General features: G+C 49.7%; 1 protein-coding gene across 1 annotated transcript in view; it reads left to right on the top strand.

Moving 5' to 3' along the window:
* Nucleotides 1-15216, top strand: part of ttll7 (tubulin tyrosine ligase-like family, member 7) — a gene marked incomplete at both ends in the record, with an annotated part of 68946 nt that extends 53730 nt beyond the window's left edge. The window contains 5 exons of the mRNA XM_079739320.1: nt 1179-1259; nt 4137-4297; nt 9493-9666; nt 10908-11053; nt 15134-15216. Coding sequence (XP_079595446.1) covers nt 1179-1259; nt 4137-4297; nt 9493-9666; nt 10908-11053; nt 15134-15216 — 645 coding nt within the window. The remainder of the gene's footprint in view (nt 1-1178; nt 1260-4136; nt 4298-9492; nt 9667-10907; nt 11054-15133) is intronic.
* Nucleotides 15217-20967: the final 5751 nt, after the last annotated feature.

The following is a 20967-nucleotide window of genomic DNA, read 5'->3' as shown; positions in this document are numbered from 1 at the left end:
ATTAACATCTTAAGTCTGACGGCAGACAATCTCACATGGTCTGAATGGGTCAGAATTCGAACATCGCCCCTCTCAGTCTCTAAGTCTGTTAGCTTTGTGCATTGGCTCGCAAGCAAAGAATCGAAACTCGTGCATCTGTTCATTTGTGGGCGATATTGGAAAAAACAATCTAGCCACGGCAGTTTGTATGCGCTGACTTGTTTTGGACTGGGAGTGATACAGCTGTGGGAGCTGTTAAACCCTTGTTTGGAATAGAATGGATGTCAATGACTGGCCAACCGCCCAATTTGGGAATGCGTGTACACCGCAAGAGAGTGTCATGGCGGATTTAGATGTCTGGACATAGACACTCACAACAATTAACCTTGGGTCTTAGCACACCTGCCAAACCCTTTAAAATCATCTTCTGAAACCTCAGTCATGCACTTGCGAATGAGTCTTCTGAAGATTATATTTGTGACAAAACACGAAACAATGCGTTGCTCCGCCCCTCGCGCCTTCTGATTTCCTGCCCAGGCACCTTGCCGTCTCCAACCAGGAAGTTTGACTACAGTGGCGTCAAACTTCTGGAGATTAGTGTGCGTGAATATGGAAGAAATCATCCGAAAGCCTGGGTTTTTCAATCTGCTGTCATTAAGCTTTAGAAATACCCCAAGGAAGGAAAATTAAGCTGCTTTTTAGGTCGATGTAGCGCTTCGTGCTCATTAGTCATCATGTCAAAGCCGTATGGCTCAGTAAGAGAAAGATGTACATGCGCTTATCCTCGACTTTCAACAAAGTTTTTGAGCTTCTTCTATTCGTCTGTGTAAAGCGTTGGTTTTGTTTGTCTGCGAGGGTGTAATCTTGTATGTTTCTGATTGGGGTGTTTGTATGTAAGTGTTCTGTGTCTGTTCACCTGCCTACCAGCATGTACATTGGATGCATTGAGGTATGCATAGGAACATGTGTTGTATGCACACACACTTGCCATAGCCACATACATTTTCCTTCAACTATCCCTTCACAATCAATATGCCACAACACGATCAATGACACTACTCATATACCGCCATTGTCATCTGTAACTCCCATTTTCAATGACTTGTTATAGTGGTTGCTGGAAAAGAAGTAAGCATACAAAGGATTTGGGTTTCGGTTGGAGGTTGGCGGTTTTAATATGGATTTTTATTCATTTTCAGATCCTCGACAACTGGAAGTACCACAAGCCCAAGGTGGCCTCATACTGGCTGGTGAAGTTGGACTCCACAAAACAGAGAAAGGTGAGTTGTTTTTGTGATGCATCTCTCTGAAGACGACCTGAAGCTGCAATCGAGTTTCCGTGATACAGCGTTTTCTTGGGGAAATGAATGTATTAGGGCAAGACTGAATAATGGAGGAATCAGAGAGAGATTTGTATTGATCTTGCAGACTTTGATTTGCGATAGGTGGAATATTTAGAGGATGCCCCAATTGTATTATATTATTACCCATCAATAACTATCAATACCAACTATAGAAATATAGATTCCATTGCTCTCATCGATTACGATTGCAATAACTTGTAAAGCCAACCTACTTGTTGTAAACCACAACACAGCCACACACACCAAATAGTTAAATAATAGAACATCAAATACACAGACAACAAAGAAACACCAAAAATGCATAATAGAATCCCCCCGAAAAACCCTGAATGGACTAGGTCTGGCTTTTCGAGGACAATGTCTGACCACTACCGAGGTAAACAAAGAAAAACTTGGATCCAGAGGTAAGCCGGCGTCCAGGAGGATGATATACTGGTACTGCTCGGTGGGCAGGGGCTGATGGGAGCTGGTGTTTTATTTGCCCGGTTGTGCGCGGCTCTCGGTGGTTCTCTTTGGAGTGCTGGTTCCTAATGAGCAGCAGGTAGAGGTCAGGGATGCAGACGCCGTCCATCTGATTACAATAACACCGAAACACAGGCTGCGCGAGGGATCACAGGGGACTGGGAGCGGTGTGTGTGTGTGTGTGTGTGTGTGTGTGTGTGTGTGTGTGTGTGTGTGTGTGCATCACCATCGCTTTGTCGTAAAGTTTGTGTGTGTCTCCCGTGAATAACTGTCTCTAGCTCATAGTGTGTGTGTGTGTGTGTGTGTGTGTGTCCCGTGAATAACTGTCTCTCGCTCACGGTGTGTGTGTTTGTGTGTATGTATGTGTGTGAATCACCATATGGTGATCATCGTGTGTGTGAGTCCGGGTGTCACGTGTGTCTTGTTCCTGTGTTTGTGGGTGCACGTGTGTGTGTGTGTGTGTGTGTGTGTGTGCTTGTTTGCATGTCTGTGTGTGTGTTTCTTCCTCCACGAGCACCAGCAGAGGTAACAAACAGTGCAGCCTTGACAAAGGCACATGCAAACACGCACGCATATATAAACTCTCACCCCCACCACCACCCCCACCACCCCTAGACCCAGCACCGGCACCACATCCACAAGCAGACGGACAGACCTAGCCGGTAATGAGCCACTCAGAATCAAAGGCGAGAGAGCCCGCGACACAGGGCTTCTGGCGCTGCTAAAGCGAGGCCGATGGGGAGGGTGGGAGGGGGCGAGCGAGAGAGAGCTGGGGCGAGCGAGCGAGAGAGAGAGAGAGAGAGAGAGGTGGGAAGAGATGTAGCGAGAAGATTGAAAGCTAGCGCGGGGGGTCCTCCCGCACTTCTGACACCGTCTCCGGAAGACTGACGTGCGGCACAGCAATTAGACCACTCCTCTGGCCCTCCTACATCCCCAGCCCGGGCACCCGCCATGCTGCCCTGTCACACACACACACACACACACACACACACACACACACACACACATGCACGGAGACACAGACACACAGAGACACATACACACACATGCACACACAGAGACACGTACACACACAGACACGTACACACACAGACACACATATACACGGAGAGCTGTACACACACACACACACACACACACACACACACACACACACACAATGCACGCAGACACAGACACACAGAGACACATACACACACATGCACACACAGAGACACGTACACACACAGACACGTACACACACAGACACACATATACACGGAGACCTGTACACACACACACACACACACACACACACACACACACACACACACACACACACACAAATATAAGATACCAACACACACACCAAAATAGACACAGACATACGCACACACGAATAGACAGACACAGGTACACACCCTCACACGCAAGCACATACAGAGAGATGCATGCATGCACACACTTTTGTTTAAATCCGTTCCAATTGACGTGGGTGTTCCTACATGAACACAAACACCATCTCCAAAGGCACACACACACACACACACACACACCTTGATGTAAACAAGCATGCATGTCCGCATCTTTCTTCCCTCATCAGTGATTGGATGTCACATGCGTGCACGGTGTGCCTCACCCCATTCCAATTCCGTGCTTTGATGTGAGTTTCTGTGTGCGGTGCAGGTGTGTGTCCGTGCAGGATGTGTTTATAGGTGTGCGCGTGTCTCCCTGAGCCTTACTCAGGCTGCTGATCGGCTGCATCGTTCTCCACAGCGGCGCGCTCTGAGACATATAAAAAGCAAAATCATAAAACAGGAGAAACTATTTCCAGGCTGGCGTGTTAATTAACATGCGCGCCCGCGCCTCGTTCTGTCTTCAGGCTGTCTCTTTTCCCTGTTTGCATTCATTTAAAGAGGCTTCATGTGAACCACGTCCCCTTTCTCTTACAATGTTTGCCCTCTCCCGCTCTCTCTCTCTCTCTCTCTTCATCTCTCTCTCTCTTGCTCTCTTCCTATCTATTTTTCTGTCTCTCTCTTTCCCCTTCCCTCTCTCTCTCTCCATCTCTCTCTTTCTCCATCCCTCTCTACCCATCTCTCTCTTTCTCCATTCCTCTATCTCTCTCTCTCTCTCTTTGTCCCATCCTATCTATTTTTCTGTCTCTATCTGCTTCTCTGGTTCTCGGGTTTCTTTCTTTTTCTCTCTTTTGCTCAATCTCACTCTTATCTCTCTCTCTCTCTCTCTCTCTCTCTCTCTCTCACTCCCTCTCTCGCCCTCCCCCTCTGTGGGTGTGTGTGCCTGTTCTCGGGCGCACCCTCTGCGCCTCCGTCTGTGCTCCCCCCCCCCCCCCAGGTGCTGGAGATCGTGCGCAACAACGTCCGCGCGGCCCTGCAGCGCGTGTGGCGGGAGCCCGAGGTGGAGAGCCTCCACCTGCACCGCCTCTTCAGCCGCGTGTTCGGAAGGCTGCTGTGGAGCCACGGCCAGGGCCTGTGGAACTGCTTCTCCAACACCGGGTACGGGGCTGGGGCTGGGTGTAGGGCTGGTTGTGGGGCGGGCAGGGGGAAGGGCGGGGGCTGGTGGTAATGGGGGTGGGTGTTGATGTTAATATATGAAAATATTTTTTTGATTCCATCCCCACTGGTGTGGGACTGCTTCCCCCCGCCTCCCAATGAGTTGACTTGAGTCGGTTTGTTTTACCATAAAGGTGGATGGATACGGGGACTACGACGCTCCCAGCACCCCTCCATGGGCTCTCTGTCCGTTGTGGTGGTGGGTGAGGGGTATGGATGTTAATATATGAAAATATTTGTTTTATTCCACCCCCACTAGAGTGAATCCATCATCTAGGACTGCTCCCCCCCCCCCAAGTTCAAGTTTCTCGGTGAATGTTCCTCTTGCTCTCTGTTGCAACAGTGTGGGCAGTGTTTTTGTCTAAGGGGGCTTTTGAGAGCGGCTTCCGAGACATCAGTCAACGCCCTGGTGCAGGGGGAAAAAAATGAATAAAACACTAAAGCTCAGAGCATCTGCTGCTGGATCCCACGTTTTTTTTATTTTCCATAAAAGTCCTATTTCAGAATTTGACAGAACAAGCATATTCCGGGATTGATGCAGATGGCTTTAATATTTATACGAGCAAAAGGACATGGAGTGCGTACACCTGCTGTAATAGGGTTCTGGCGGGCCCGGGAATCAGGGACGGGAAATAGATGAAATTACCGGTACATGCTCACTTGACATGCTTCCCATTGTCTATTCTTTGATCAGGGGCGGCTTGGATTCCTTCCTCAAAGTCTACAGCCCATCACATTATCCGGGTGAAATAAATAAGGCCATCATTTTACGGAGGCGGCACAGTGCGTACCCTGGACAGCAGTGGCTGTCCCCCCTGCAGTCCCAGTAGGACGGCGTGCGTGGGTTCCCATTTAAATACCACACACTACCAAACAGTGGGGGGGGGCAGCGGTTGATTGTTATCCGGGCTGACGGGTGGAGTTTGGATGCACGAGCTGATGTGACATTGATCAGGTTCAGAGCGGAGGTTGTGCGGTTTGACCACGGATCACGATGGTCTCCAAGGACAGGACGGGGTTAGTTAGGGGGTGTGTGTGTGTGTGTGTGTGTGTGTGTGTGTGTGTGTGTGTGTGTGTGTGTGTGTGTGTGTGTGTGTGTGTGTGTGTGTGTGTGTGTGTGTGTGTGTGTGTGTGTGGGCGGGCGAGTATGATTCATACGATCGGATGAACCGAAAGACGCCGGTGAAGTGAGGTCTCCGGTGATCACGATAAATTTGTAAACACACTCACCATTTAATTTTACTTTCTGGGGGGGGTTTCGACAGGAAATGCCCGATAGCCAAAACACTTCTGAAAGCGTTTTGGGGATTTGGAAAAAGTGTTTGAAGATTTAATCAAAATAGTTTGGCTGTTACAGTAATCTTGGCATCAGATCATTTAACTTCTTCCTCTATATAATCCGATACCAACTTTCCTGATTACGTTGCAGAAGGGATTTTTTGATCACGCGTGTAAGAGCACTGATTGAATATGCGTGTTTATGCAAAATATCACGCAACAAACCTGCCGTCGAAACCAATGCATGTCACTCACCTCGTTTGAGTGAAGGGGCATTTAGCTGCGATTTCCTGGATTAAGAAATGCATCAACAAACAGAAGAGAGACAGAATGACCCACTGTAACGACAGGCAGGCAGAGTGACAGACAGACAGATAAGAAGGCAGACAGACAGAGCGTGCAGGCAGACATTCAGAAATACCCGCAGACAGACAAGCTAGGCAGACAGGCGGCCAGGCACACAGACAAACAATAACCTGGATAAGCTTTCTAACAGACCAAAAAGACCCAGCTGCACTACACGTTTTTTAGTTTTTTTTCTCTCCTCAAGAGCTCTGTGGGGATTAAAGCAACATGTGTGTCTCTCTGTGGAAGGGAAATAGTGGAAAATAAGGCCCCCAGATCTCGCCGGTTGATCAGGGTGTTTTTTAAAGAGATGAGAGGGAGAGAGAGAGAGAGAGAGGGCGACAGGAAGGTGTGGAATCGGAGTGGGAACAGAGATAGGGACGGGATTCTCCGTACTTCTCTGGCGCTTTGAAGGTTTCCTGTGGTTTTCGTGTGATGTGACGGAAAGTGGCATTCCAAGAAGTGACTCATCTCTCCCTATCGTGCCTCTCTCTAAGTTATACACACACGCGCGCGCGCACACACACACACACGCGCACACCCCTTCAAAATGAACCCACTGCTTTCGAAACGGGGAAGTAGTTGGCATATCGAGCTAAAGCCGTTTGAATTTAGAGGCAGGGGAACTCGGCTAGGGCCACATGAGGTAATTCTAAAATGCTCGCACCCACTAGTCAACACCTGCAACGCCGCGACAGACGCACACAAAAACACTTGCAAAACCCTGCACGTATGTTTCCCAGTACACACTTGATGGTTGTACAAAGTCATGCAGACAGGGTTGGAGTAGAAAGCGCACTTCCTGTCTGAAGCCAGTGTCTGAGCTTTTCAGCTGTTCAGCGCACCCCATCCAACCGCCCGCACAAAGAGGCTTTATCAGAGTTGACTGCAGATGCTGCTGTACATCCACACTACTCATCGCCTCTGCCCATTCCATAAGGGGAGGGATAGAGAGAGAGGTTTATCGATGGAATTGAAGAAGACAAAGAGCGCCAGAGAGAGAGTGTGTGTGTGTGTGTGGGGGGGGGCGATGATCATAAGGGAAAGGGGGCACGGGGTAGGACTCGGAGATGACACAGAAAAAATGCATAGATGGAAGAATGAGTCGTTGTGATTTTGTGAAAAGAAACCGGAGGAAAAGATTGAAGAATGATGATGGATGGACGGGCTGGATGCCTCTCTCCACCCCAGGGAACATAACCACGTCAGGTGGCTCAGGCACGGGGGTACGGGGGGGGGGGGGGGGGGGGGGGGGGGGAAGGGGCTTCCGTTCTGGGGCCCGCGGAGGGATTAGCCTAGCCTAGCCCCCAGACGACTCCACCCCCAGCGTGTGGTGCCCAACCATGCTGCTTTTGTGTTATCACAGCAGGCTCTGTGAGGAACCAGGGGATCTGGTGATCAAACAGTGCCCCCCCTACTACCAAGACAGACCGCACGGGGGGTCGGGGGGGGGCGGCATTACGCTATTGATATAGAAGATATTGAAGCAAGTACACACCTCGAAGAAAAGAAGCCTGTCCCCCCCCACCCCCAAACACCACCGTGCGCTTCCTCTCCCCCAGCCACATCCCCCTTTTGTTTGATATTTTATCTGAGGGGGGCTTAACAACAATCAGAACCCCCTGGTGGCTATTGTGGGCGACGACTTAGTGTGGGAGAATGGACCGGGTCGCTTTTTGAACCACACTAAGACGAGCCCCCCTGCCCGCCCTCCTCGCCTGCCGGGGAGTGAAAGGGTATAGACATCAGGCGCCCCCCCAGGGTGCTGGGCTCAGTCGCAGGAGTTGTCTCCCAGCAGGGGGGCATGTCCGGCGTGGCGAAGACGGTTAACTGTATTCGTTTCATCCCACGCAGCCGCCTCTGATTTGTCCTTTGTCTCGAACGCCTTTACATCGTTTTGTCCTACGTTTATGTGTCTGTGTCTGGGCGCGTGTGTGTGTGTGTGTGTGTGTGTGTGTGTGTGTGTGTGTGTGTGTGTATAAGTGTGTCTGCCCCCTCGGCGCTTTGATAGCACTTACTGTACCCTGATATACATGAGTGAGTTCCAAGCTGTGCGTGTATTTGTGTGTGATTGTGGGAGTATGTGTGTGTGTGTTTTTGCCCCTTTGAAAGAATTGGGTGTATGGAATAGTGATTTGCGAGCTCTATGTGTATAACATAATGCCCTCTTTTGTGTTTTTATCTGTGTGTGTTTGTGTGTGCGTCTGTGCCCTCTGAACAAAATATGTTTATAACATTGTCTCACCTGTGTGTGTGTGTGTGTGTGTGTGTGTGTGTTTGTGTGTGTGTGTGTGTTTGTGTGTGTGTGTGTGTCTCTGCCTACTGAAGAAAATATGTTTATAACCTTGTCCCACCTGTGTGTTTGTGTTTTGTTTGCGTGTGTGCGTTAGTGTGTATGTCTACGGAACCAGCTATGTTTATAACGTTGTCCCACCTGTGTGTCTGTGTATGTATATGTGTCTGGCTGTGTGTGTGCGTGCGTGTGTATGTCTGCGTGTGTGTGCATGTGTGCCTGCGTGCATGTGTGTGCGTCCGCGCGCGCGCGCGCGCGCGCGTGTGTATATGCGCGTTTGTGTTTGTGTCTGTGCCTACTGAACAAGCTATGTTTGTAACATTGTCCCACCTGTGTATCTCTGTATGTGTGTGTGTGTGCCTGCGTGTGTGTGTGTGTGTGTGTGTGTGTGTGTGTGTGTGTGTATAAGTGTGTCTGCCCCCTCGGCGCTTTGATAGCACTTACTGTACCCTGATATACATGAGTGAGTTCCAAGCTGTGCGTGTATTTGTGTGTGATTGTGGGAGTATGTGTGTGTGTTTTTGCCCCTTTGAAAGAATTGGGTGTATGGAATAGTGATTTGCGAGCTCTATGTGTATAACATAATGCCCTCTTTTGTGTTTTTATCTGTGTGTGTTTGTGTGTGCGTCTGTGCCCTCTGAACAAAATATGTTTATAACATTGTCTCACCTGTGTGTGTGTGTGTGTGTGTGTGTGTGTGTGTGTTTGTGTGTGTGTGTGTGTCTCTGCCTACTGAAGAAAATATGTTTATAACCTTGTCCCACCTGTGTGTCTGTGTTTTGTTTGCGTGTGTGCGTTAGTGTGTATGTCTACGGAACCAGCTATGTTTATAACCTTGTCCCACCTGTGTGTCTGTGTATGTATATGTGTCTGGCTGTGTGTGTGCGTGCGTGGGTATGTCTGCGTGTGTGTGCATGTGTGCCTGCGTGCATGTGTGTGCGTCCGCGCGCGCGCGCGTGTGTATATGCGCGTTTGTGTTTGTGTCTGTGCCTACTGAACAAGCTATGTTTGTAACATTGTCCCACCTGTGTGTCTCTGTGTGTGTGTGTGTGCCTGCATGCGTGTGTGTGTGTGTGTGTGTGTGTGTGTGCGTGCGTGCGTGCGTGTGTGTGTGTGTGTGTGTGTGTGTGTGTGTGTGTGTGTGCGTGCGTGTGTGTGTGTGCCTGCGTGCGTGTGCGTGCGTGTGTGTGTGTGTGCGTGTGTGTGTGTGTGTCCTCCTCAGCTCGTCCTGGGAGTCGGTGTTCAGCAAGAGCAGCGAGGTGGTGTCCCCCCAGGAGCTGCTGTGCTGCCGCCGGGTGGTGCAGCTTTGCAGGGACTGCCTGCTGGTCGTCTACAAGTTTGTCTCCGAGTCCCGGGGCTCCATGAGCGGCCTCAGCCCTGAGTGGGACGACACCAGGTGAGGAGGTCTCCCCCACACCCTGTTCCCCCACACCCACCCAGAAACGCAAAAGCCCTGGGTCGTCCCCGAATCATTAAAAAAAAAAAAAACGGCCAAGAAACATGTCGGGTTTCTTTCGGTCGGTTTTGTCTTTTCTCGTTTCTGTTTTTTTGAAGTGTTTTTGCTTCGCTGCCGTTAGACGTTCTTTCTTTCAGCGTTGAGGGGAGCGCAGGCACGAAGCGATCCTGGGCACGCCCCCCAATGCAAGGGGGGGGGGGGGGGGGGGGGGGGGAACAGAGAGCACTGGTGAGAGGTCCAGCCTCCAGCATTGTTTAACGGGTGCACATCCCGGCGCCACAGACAGAGAGACCAGGGATGTTTCTGAACACCGAACACCTTCATCCTTTCTCATCACAGAGAGAAGCGACTCTCCTTCAAAGAGAACCTAAAACACCTTGAAAATACAAAATAAAAGGAAAAAAACCTGTTAGAATTGTGTAAAGTTCATTCATAGCAGCAGACAGGGAGGTTTGAAGTGAGTGAACTTTTGAAAGCGTTGCATGCTGTGAGGCTGGTGGGGGGGAGGGCAGGTGGGGGTCCAGGGGGTATATAGGAGAAGGGATGGAGAGCGCCGTTAACAGGAAATAATGGCCCACAGATTAGTGCTCAGGTTAGCCCAGCCCCGCCCCCCCCCCCCCCCGAGGCCTGCTTAATTCAATTAGAGCCCAGATGAGCCTGCGCCACAAATGACCTTATGAGAGAGACCGAGAGCAAGGCAAGAGAGCTCCTATTTTTTTTTCTTTTTTTTATCCTGGGGCCTCGCTTTACATGATTCATAACCCCTGCGCATATTTTAACGCGCTATCACTTTGCGCCAGAGAGAGAGAGAGAGAGGGAGAGAGGTTCCAGCGTATAGAAGGAAAGAAATTGGTGTAGAAAGAAGAGGATTTTTTTTGTTTATACTACGGGACACCAGGCACGTAGTGCAAATGGTGTTTGGACACATCTAAGATCTCTCCCTTGAACGCTGTGTCGTCTGAGTTTAGATTTAAGTGGAAAGATTGTATCGGTTATTTACGCAATTTACGAGCTGATTTAAAAGCCGGCAATAACTCAGTGAAGAGAAACAGCACACCGGTGTGCACCGGTCGGCTAAGGGCCACTCCTTCTAGAGTGTCGCTTTGCTGTGTGTTTCTCCTTATTTCCCCCCTCTGTGTGTGTGTGTGTGTCTGTGTCTATATATGTCTCTGTACAAAAAGCTTGCCATTGGCTGCTGGACCAGCCTCTGCCCATGGCTCCGCCCCCGCCCATGGCTCCGCCCCCGCCCATGACTCCGCCGTCGCTGCCGCTGCTGCCAGCGCTTCCTCCTCCTCTTCCTCCTCCGTCACTTCGCCCCGCGACGCAGGTCTCCGCTTGGTTTAGTTGTTCCGCTAAACCCCCCCCCCCCAACTCCCCCCTTCCTCCCGTTCGCCCTCGTTAACGGCACACACCCCCACCAGCACCACCACCGCCCCTCCCACACCCACCACCATGGCTGCCCACCCCCCCCACCTCCTCCCTCCCTCTCGCCATTCACCGCTTTCTGCTGCCGCTTTCACCGCACTTCAGCGCCATGAACAGCCATGGCGCCTGGCTGCCTGCTTGCGCCCGAATGACTTGTCGCTCGGACCGCACAACAGTCGAATATGACCTCCTTCCCCCTCTCCCCCCCTCCCCCCCACCGTTGGCCTTTTTAAATAAGCTATGGTTGGACCTGTTGCTATACCAACAAGGATGAGCTGATACCAACCATTGATATTTAAAGCCCGTCTCGTGGATGTGGAGGGACCGGGGAGGCAAAGGAGGCTTGGGAAGGAGGCCAGATCCACACTGTTTGGTGGGACACACTGCTTCTGCGAATGCTGCCATTTCCGGTTGGGGGTGGGGGGAACGACTTTGATCGTCACCTGCTCACCAGTCAGTCACTCTTCCGCCATGACATAACATGTATGCGCCCGACAAGGGTGGACGCCTGTGTGCGTATCGCGCCCATCTGCCTTGCGGTCTTGCCTTGTCACACGCGTTTGGTTGAAGCGAATGGCCCTCGGCGTCGAAAGCCAAACCGTCAAAGTCTGCACTCTACACGCGATTCCCCCTGCGAAGCCCCCCGGACGCGCTTCTCTCTTCCTGCCCCTGGATGAGGCGGTTTCGACTGTACTCGCTGCTCCACTCTGAAACAGGCATTGCATGCCGGGGAATGCCTGCATAGCAACCCCCTCAGTCCCGCTGCCATTTGCTGATAGTATTTGGTCGAACATGATTTGACTGCGAGGGGTGTGTGTGTGTGTGGCTGGGTATTAGGATGTCTTTGCACGCACACACACTCATGCAGAGTAAATGCCTGTCATCTTGTTGTTCCTCTGTGATTCACACCCTACTCTCCTCAAGCTGTTTTCTCAGCCCCAGTGTAGCTGGCCTCGGTAATCAGTCAACTTTCTCCTTGCGTTAAATCTGTAATTAGCAGTGCGCATACAAATCACAGATTGTATTATCAGGATTATCATCAGCTAATTAACATGTTAAACATCACCCCGTTTTGGCTGTTCTGCCATGGGCAGCGCGCAGTTCACGCACATGCACACGCACGCACATGCGAACACACACACACACACACACACGCACACACACACACACTGTAGACCAACAGTCTCCTGACATGCATTCTCATCAGCATGTCAAAAAAAAGTGACTCGAGGCTGTAATGAAATTGACCCAATGATGTCTCTCGTACTGTTACTTCTGGTTCCTGTTCGCCCCTCTGCGACTAAGAAGGTAAAAATAGAAGGCGGCCAATTATTATGTAAAAATCCAGTTAAAACCAGTTCAGGTGTTTCCAGGCCACACTATACACCCATGCATTACACACGATCAGTGAAGGTGACGCGCCATATATTCCTGAAGGAAAGCAACAAATACACACCGTCCCCCAAATGGATACCACAGGTGCAGAAATAGTACCACGCAAACCAGGCTAATGGGAGCGAGTACATCCCCCCATTGTGTTCGCCTCAATGAGCATCTGTGGAAATCCAGCCGGTTTCAAAGAGACTTTGCCATACTGAGTACATTCGGCTGCCACAATATCACGCCGGAATGAATGCAAACCTTTTGCCTCTCGTTTTACCGCACATTAGAGTTCAAGTATTCCGATCCTCGTATTCATGGCGGACCACATGTCCCCCATATGTTTCTCAAGCCTCCTCCAGCTCGCTAGAGGGCCTTCATTTACCGGCATGTCAACATCCCCAAGAGTCTGACACCAGGAGGAGCTTGGAGGCTGTGTGGGCATGAAGTGACCAACTTACCATCCAACGATTCCAGCCGCTAACCCTTCTCCACCACACGTGTGGCAACTAACCACAATTGAGTTCATTTTCCCCCGTAATGACGAAAGTTTTACATCCAGTTAACTTTCATGTGTCAGAACACCCCGTTGAGATAATTAGGGTTAATTGGGGTGTTCAGCTGTTCTCGGCCTACAGATAACCTCCGCGCCTTTGAGTTCCACTCGGCGTCTGATTGCGTCAGCTCCCGTCTCTCTCTCTCTTTCTCTCTCTCACTCTCTCTCTCTCTCTCTCTCTCTCTCTCTCTCTCTCTCTCCGGTCGCTCTCAACCTTGGTTGATAACGCCGCATTTTTCCCAGTGTTTTTTTCCTCTCTTTTCTCTCCTCTCTCTCTCTCTCTGGCTAATTCACTGTGGCAGACGGACGCCCTTTCATGAAGGACTGTGGAGAGGAGAGGCTGTGAAGGTCTGCCAGTGGGAGCGGCGGGCGGGGGGTTTGCATACGTAGGGGTTGCATGTTTTGTACATGTAATAAATGGCAGAAGAGGAGGAAGGGGGTGGGGGGGGGGGTAGCTCTCCTCTGTTCTTCATCTTCTCCTTCTCCTTCTGCCGTCCACGGTGGGATGGGATGCGAGAAGGACCCACGAGGAGGCCCTCCTCTCCCCGGGCTGCGAGGCGCTCGTCTCCTCGGCCAGATCTTCTACATGATCAAAAGCCGGCTGGAACCTGGAAGGACAGTGGACGAGGGTCCAATTAAATGCAGCCCGCTGGGACAGACGGACGTGAGAGGCTTCCGCAAGCTCTCAACGACCACCACCACCAACTGCCACATTAAATGTATATATATAAATACACGCGTGCAATAAGTAATTTTTCCCAAAGTTTATTGCGTAAGGTTCTCTAAAGATCAGGCTCATCCCCTAATGCATGCTCAAGGTTTGAGTTTTCGCTCTCCGCCGAGATAACTCATCCCAAAGGCCGGAGTATTGAGTGGGAAAAACCACCAGGGAGTTTGCTGTTCCTGGACGGAAGCATTCTCGCCTTCTCATCCAAGGTCAAGGTTTGGGAGATGGGCCAATAGGGGGAGAACTAGCAATAGGGCCGTGATATATTTATTCGGGACGCTCCAGAAACCGAAATCCCGGCACGCTGGTGTACACAAACGTTGTTGCATTTCCAAATCGGTTCACTTTTGAGGTCTGCTGGTTCTCGCACATCCCCGGCTCATTGTGGAGCAGGTTTTGGCAAAGCGTATCCTCTAGTCTCCGTCCTCTTCTCCACGGCTGGAGTGGTCGGGTCTTGGAAGTCACTGCCTTTGGACAGTGCACTGTGCAACACTTGTTCGCCGAGTTCATCCGCAGCTGAGAAGCATGTGCTTGACAAGCCAACCACGGCCCACTTGAAGCAATTTCAAGGACATTGTCATTGAACTAAATGAAGTTAATTTGAGACTCTCCTAACTCTCCTGGGTGCCTTCCTGTGTTGAAGCAGATGCCCTTAGCGACAGACTTTTTCTTTGCTTTTTTTTTTTTGCCTGAACATTTAGAAGAGGCCGCTCTACTAATTTGCCTAAGAGCCGTTTCACTCGGAAAGCGAGGTTGTCAGAGAGAAGTGCGCTATCTCCTCACCGGCTTCAAAGAAGATATTATTTTCAGACTCGGTAATACTTTGCCTCTCCTTGCTTCCCTTTCCATTAGATTGTCACGTCGATAGAGTCCATTTATGTTTGACTGATTATACTTGTCTTGGTTTGTGAAGGGTTCACGTGACAATAATTATTCCCCCAAAAAAAAGAAAAAGGGGGCACGAGTGTCGACGAGTTTAGTGCCCACTAAAACTAAACAGCCCCCGCCAGAAACCTCAGGGTCCACGTCGCCGTAGCAACCTGCTCATCCCCGAGAACGCCGCCGGCACGTAACGTCTCACGGATGATCGCTTTTTTTCTTTTCTTTTTCTGTGGTCGCACGTCGCCCTTCGCGGTGCCTCATAACCATGCCAGACCATTCCTATCTAACATCTAACAGTGATCTGACAACCCCCCCGTCTCCGGCGCCATCTAACCCTCACGCTGGAGGAATGCGAGATGGGGGGCACGCAACCGCAGGCCCTCCTCCTCCGCTCAACGCTCACTCCATTTCCAACCTGCCGCTGGTCTCATTCACAGGTACTGGAACGCTGTTAGCCGGAGCTGCCTCACTGCTCTGTCTCGGTGGAAGGTGTCATAGGAAAGTCTTAGACCGGTACTGACGTCTGTGCCGCCCGAATGATAGGTGAGGAATCTCTTGTTCACGGTTCAGCCGAGAGAAAAAAGTAATGAAAAAGGGGCAAAGTTGAAAGTTCAGCAACATTTCTGCTTTAAAAAATTCAGTCACCTGGCAAACTTCAAGCAGGCAAACTTTTTGTGTATCATATGATGTATTCTATAAATAAATAGGCATATATATATTTTATATTAAAATATATAATATGTACTAATACATTTATAGAAATATATAGAAATGTACCTACATTCATATATATATATATATATATATATATGTCTCTAGCTATATCTAGATATAGCTATAGATATAGATATATGCATCTCATTGTAAGCAACTTACAATATCATCAATTCAGTTATTGTCACTGTACGCTGTATGCATGAAAGTCAATAAATGAACATAAAAGAAAAAGCATGACCACTTTACCTTTATCAAAGTTCTACCTGCAATGACCCTGAACCGGGACGAAGACCAAAAAATCCCTTAAGTCTTAGCAAAAAAAAACAAAAAAAAAACTACGGGTTCAGGAAAAACCTGGCTCGGGCGCCCCAGGGTAAATGTTCCCTGTTGCTAACCCCTGTGCTGTTCAGGTCTAATCTCTTCATTATGTTCATCCTGTCTCCGACCTGCGCGCCCTTCCCCCCCCCCCCCCCCACCACCCCCGTCCTTCTGTGCAGGTATCCGGTGCCAGTACCCTCCCAGTTCATCGTCGAGTGGCCTACCTCCAGGCCTGGCCGCCCCTCCCCGGCCGCCGCCCCGCCACACACTCGCAGCCTCCTGGCTCCCAGGACGGCCCAGTCGTGAGGTCACCGCGGCCAGCCTCCCCTCGCCCCCCAGAACCCCCCGGAAAACATCCAGAACCCCGCCCCCCCTACTCCCTGACCGGCGCCTCCCGCCCTCCCCCTTCCGTCCGCCGACCTCGCCTCACCCCTTTGACCTTCACCTCGCCAAATCGCCGCGACAACCGCGACTCCAGGTTGGGATCACAGATTGGAGGGGGGTGGGGGCTTATGGTGGACTCAACCGGACCTTGGCCGTGCCCCTGCGCCCCCCTGTGGTGGACCGACTGAGGTCGGAGCATATGTGATGGATCAGGAATCGGATTTAGTTCGGCCCCTCCCTTCCTCCTCCTCCTCCTCCTTCTCCTCCTCCTCTTCCTCCACCTCTTCCCCCCCCCCCCCCACTCCTGCGTCCCCTTCCTGCTTCACCCCCCCCCTGCCTTGTGCAGATCCTTATCTTCCAGCACCTCCTCTTGTTGAGACGGGAGCCACGAGGTTTCGTGTGGTTGTAACTGCTGTATTATAGATCTGCTACCGGTGCAGTTACAAGGTATTGTACTGTCCAGAGAAAGAATAACACTAAATGCTAAAACCATGCAAGGGCAATTTATTTATGTATTTATTTTTTGCTAATTTATTTCCGTTGTGCAGGGAATGCTGATACAGAATGCAGATTATGACATTTTATTATTAATGATAATAAGCCTTTTTTTTAAGTGGATGTAAAAGCAACTAAAAAATGAAAACAAAGTGCTTATTTTGCCGGTTAAGAGAAATTATTTTGACTGTGCTGTATGAGTTTACTTATTACTTACTTATTTCACAGATCATGATAGATATGTTTTTAAATGTTATAACAAGTCACTTTATTTGTTGGGTTTTTAACCTTTTTTTACGTACACTACGGGAGCCTGAGGACATTGTCTCTCTTTGAATGTTGAATGCCTTTCGAATCTTCTAATATGTTAACTCTGAGGTGCAGGGCGGGACAGACCGCACAGACGTGTTTTAGATTGTCAGTTAAAGTGCATCGGGCCTACCCAGCTTCCTAGTAAAACACGGTGTTTGAACGGTGTAATGCGCAGCTCACCATGTCTGAAAAAAAAAACAAAAAAAAAACACTCCGATCTATTGACACACCCGGAGGCCCGATTACTCGCAGCCGGGGTTGCAAGATTGGGCTGGAAATCGGGCCCAATCTGGCAACACTGACGGCAGAGAGTGTTGTCGGATGTGGGATATGGAGGACGTTCGCTCGGAGGAGCGTGTGTTTAAAGTATGGTCCTTTGCTTTTTCTTTTGCATGCATAGTCTGTCAGCCGGGCGCTAGTCACTATTAGAGAACGCCACCACGTGAAACGAGAAAAGTACTTGAATTGTTGTGATGCCATGAAAAAAACAAAAAACACGTGTCTTTATTATTTCAGCGGCTGCACTAACCGACGACTACAAAAAAGCCCGCTCGGGTTTCATAGTTTCGTCGGAGCGGTGTTTCTGTGTGTCGCATATGGTTTGTGAAGGGACATGAAAGGATGGTGAACACGCTTTGATGGTCCATCTTCTGTGTTGTTACTGTTACTGCGGTGCTTTTTAACCCCAGGACCCACAGCCAACTCCAGCTTCAACGGCTGGGTTCTGTCCTCGGTACCCCCCCCCCCCCCCCCCCCCCCCCCCCCCCCCCCCCCCCCCCCCCATCCCTCCAGGTCTTCCCCAGTGCGGAGACCAGTGCCAGGGCAAAACAGAGATGTGCCAATGCTACAATAGTACACATGACACCAATGTGTTTGATTGGGAATTTTCAAGTGTGACTTCACCATAGGACCTCAGTTTAGAGTTTTAATGTAAGTAGGCCGGGGAAAAAGAAACCACAGTATGCTATGTTTAGATTAGAGGATTCTGTTAACTGCATCATAATATTAATATGACGGGTTAAAAGGGATTTTAGAGGTGCTAGACTACCATTGGTTTGTGTCCATTTAATGTACTTAAGTGAAGATTTTTGTGCTAAGAGTAAGGTTAGTATTCACAATACTATCATTTAAAATGCCAAATGTTTTATTTTGCCAGATTTTCATGTTATGCAAGTTCTTTTATCCATTGGAGATATTAGATATTTTTTATTTTACATAGCAATAAAATAGTTTAACACATGCATTATATACTTTGTCAGTGTGATGAAGAACAATGTTTAAATCTGTTCTTTCGGGAACATTCAGTTTCTTGCCTAATTAAATCATTAATTATTGCTTAATACAGAATTCAGATTCAGGTTTCTGCTCACTTCATTTTTCATATATAATTAAGCAATAATGAATCATATCATTTGGCGAGAAACAGTATGAACATGTGTATGTAAACAATGTCTGATCTGCATGTATCGAAGCTAGTGGAGTCTTATCTGGGTGCAGCCATGCTGGGTCGTGAATCCTGATCTGCATCACTGATCCATCACCTGCCACCGCGACCAGACCATGTTCCGTCTTGACCCCAGAGTCGGCCCTTGTTTGTGTCCCTGTATGTGTGTGTTTGTATCTGTGTATGTGTGCTAATGTTTGTGTGTGTGTGTGCGCGTTGATGTGTGTGAGTGTGAGTATGTGTTGGCGTTTTTGTGTGTGTGGATTTATGGGTTTGGGGTCGGGCACCAACACCAGCTCCCAATGCAGTTTGGTTTTTATTTAGACTCCTCACCGTAGTGGAGCGACCCCCTCCGCTGTGACCTTTTACCCCCTGGCTACTTCCATCCTCTATCTCCCATCTCCTCATCCCTCTCTCTCTCTCTCTCTCTCTCTCTCTCTCTCTCCCTTTCTCTCACCCCCCCTCTCTCTTCCTTGCTCCTCATCTCTCTCTCTCTCTCTCTCTCTCTAGCTCTCTCTCTCTCTCTCTCTCTCTCTCTCTCTCTCTCCCGCTCTCTCTCTCTCTCTCTCTCCCTCTCTCTCTCTCTCCCTCTCTCCCTCTCTCTCTCTCCCTCTCTCTCTCTCTCCCTCTCCCCCCTCCTGCTCCCCCTCTGTCAATGGGAGAAGACAGAGGGCGTGACCTTAAGGGCCCCTGTGTGGCTCGCCGTTGGCCCTGGCCCCTCAGCCAGCCTCTGGACGATGTGGGGGGGGGGGGGTATTGGGGCGTAGTGGATGGATGGGTGGGTGGGGTGGGGGGAAGCTGACAGCTTGGCACGCCGACCCCGCCTTGCTGTCCAAAAATATCTCTCCTGGGCACAATGGGACTGTTCTGTTCTGTCCTGACCTCTCTCCACTCTCACCACCACCACCACCACCACCACCACCACCACCACCGCCACCTCCTCCTCCACCCCTAGCTTCCAATCCCTCTATCCCTCTCCCCCTTACCTGTCCAGAGTAGCCAGGCATCTCTTGCAGCCAGAGTCCAAGCACAATCCCCACAGATGACCCAGTTTTTTCAGGGACCTAAGCCATCCGCCTTGGCTTGTTTAGTGTGTGTAAATGTGTGTGTGTGTGTGTGTGTGTGTGTGTGTGTGTGTGTGAGTGGGAAAACTAAATCAGCACAGGGCAGCGTGAGCGGTGGATGGTTCAGATGCGATAAGGCAGCCTGACGCGTGGGCATCCATAGACACACAGACACACATACTTGCACGCGCGCACACACGCTCATGCAGTCACACTTTCATTCGCACACATTCACTCATATACACACAAACACTCACGAACATGGCCAAAGATGCAAACCCCCACACCCTCACTTACAAACAACCAAACACACACACACACACACACACACACACACACACTAGGGAGAAAAAGCTCTAGAGATGGCAGTGCTTCAAAAAAAACATGTTTTTTAGTTGTTATTTTTCTACTCTTAATCCACCATTTGAAACGTCGGGGAGGACAAGAGGACAGTGATTTGCATTGTAATTACGCCCCTGCTTAAAACGAGAGCACTGCCACCAACCCAACCTGGCACCCGCACACAGTCACATTCACTCTGGCCTCCTCTACTTCAACGCCCCTGTGACGGTTACCCCGCCATCACTCACCACAACAAGTCGAGAGAATCGTTCCGCGACTACGCCGGAAACTGCAGTACAGTGCGGCTCGCGAGTTCAACAGCCGGCTCGTTCATCTCAAGACGGGAGACGCTACCCCACTACGGCGAACAGCAGGGCCAAATCCATACTCTATAGCGGGTGGAATGTACATAAACATATGTTTACAGTTTGACGCATTGTATTTTAATTCGATCCGGCGCTGGCAGAGTCGCGTGTCACTGTGTATGTGTCCCCAGGCGTGCGTATGTGTACGCATATTTACTGCACGGCAACATTCAGTGTCACTTTTAGTAATATATAACATACATAATGCATCTGGTTTACATTTTGTTTCTCTCTGGCTCCCTCTCTTCTGCAGGGGGGGTCTTTCAAATCACACATGTTGTAGGCCTATGCACAAACAACACACTATCACGCACACAAACACACAAACCAGGGCACCTGAACCACCATCACAAGTTGTCACTATGAAATTTCTTTCACATCATTATGTTTTTCTTTTTGTATTATTGTATTTTTTGTTCCGTCTGCATGCTCTACAAAGGCTTGAACCCGTGTCTTTTGTCACCTCTTCAGCACCCAGCTCATTTACAACTAGATGAGGGTTGCGCACTGTGTGTGTGTGTGTGTGTGTGTGTGTGTGTGTGTGTGTGTGGTAAACATAACAACCCTTTTTAACATGCATATCAATGCAAATCGTCACGGCGACCACCAACCACAACGCACCGTTGTGTTGTGTACGAAGGGTTCATTATGATTCTATTATATATAGAATCGTGAACACGCTTATGGAAAATTTACAAAAACCAAAGCGCAATTAATTAGTCTTGTGGAGAGAGTATTTTTCAATTTTTTTCACAAACATTCACACACACACACACAAACACACACACACACACCTAACACGCACACACACACACACTAACACAATCACA

This window comes from Pollachius pollachius, assembly GCF_949987615.1.
Source record: "Pollachius pollachius genome assembly, chromosome: 7".
Lineage (NCBI taxonomy): Eukaryota > Metazoa > Chordata > Actinopteri > Gadiformes > Gadidae > Pollachius > Pollachius pollachius.
The sequence above is the reverse complement of the archived record's forward strand: the minus strand, read 5'-3'. Positions and strand labels throughout refer to the sequence as shown.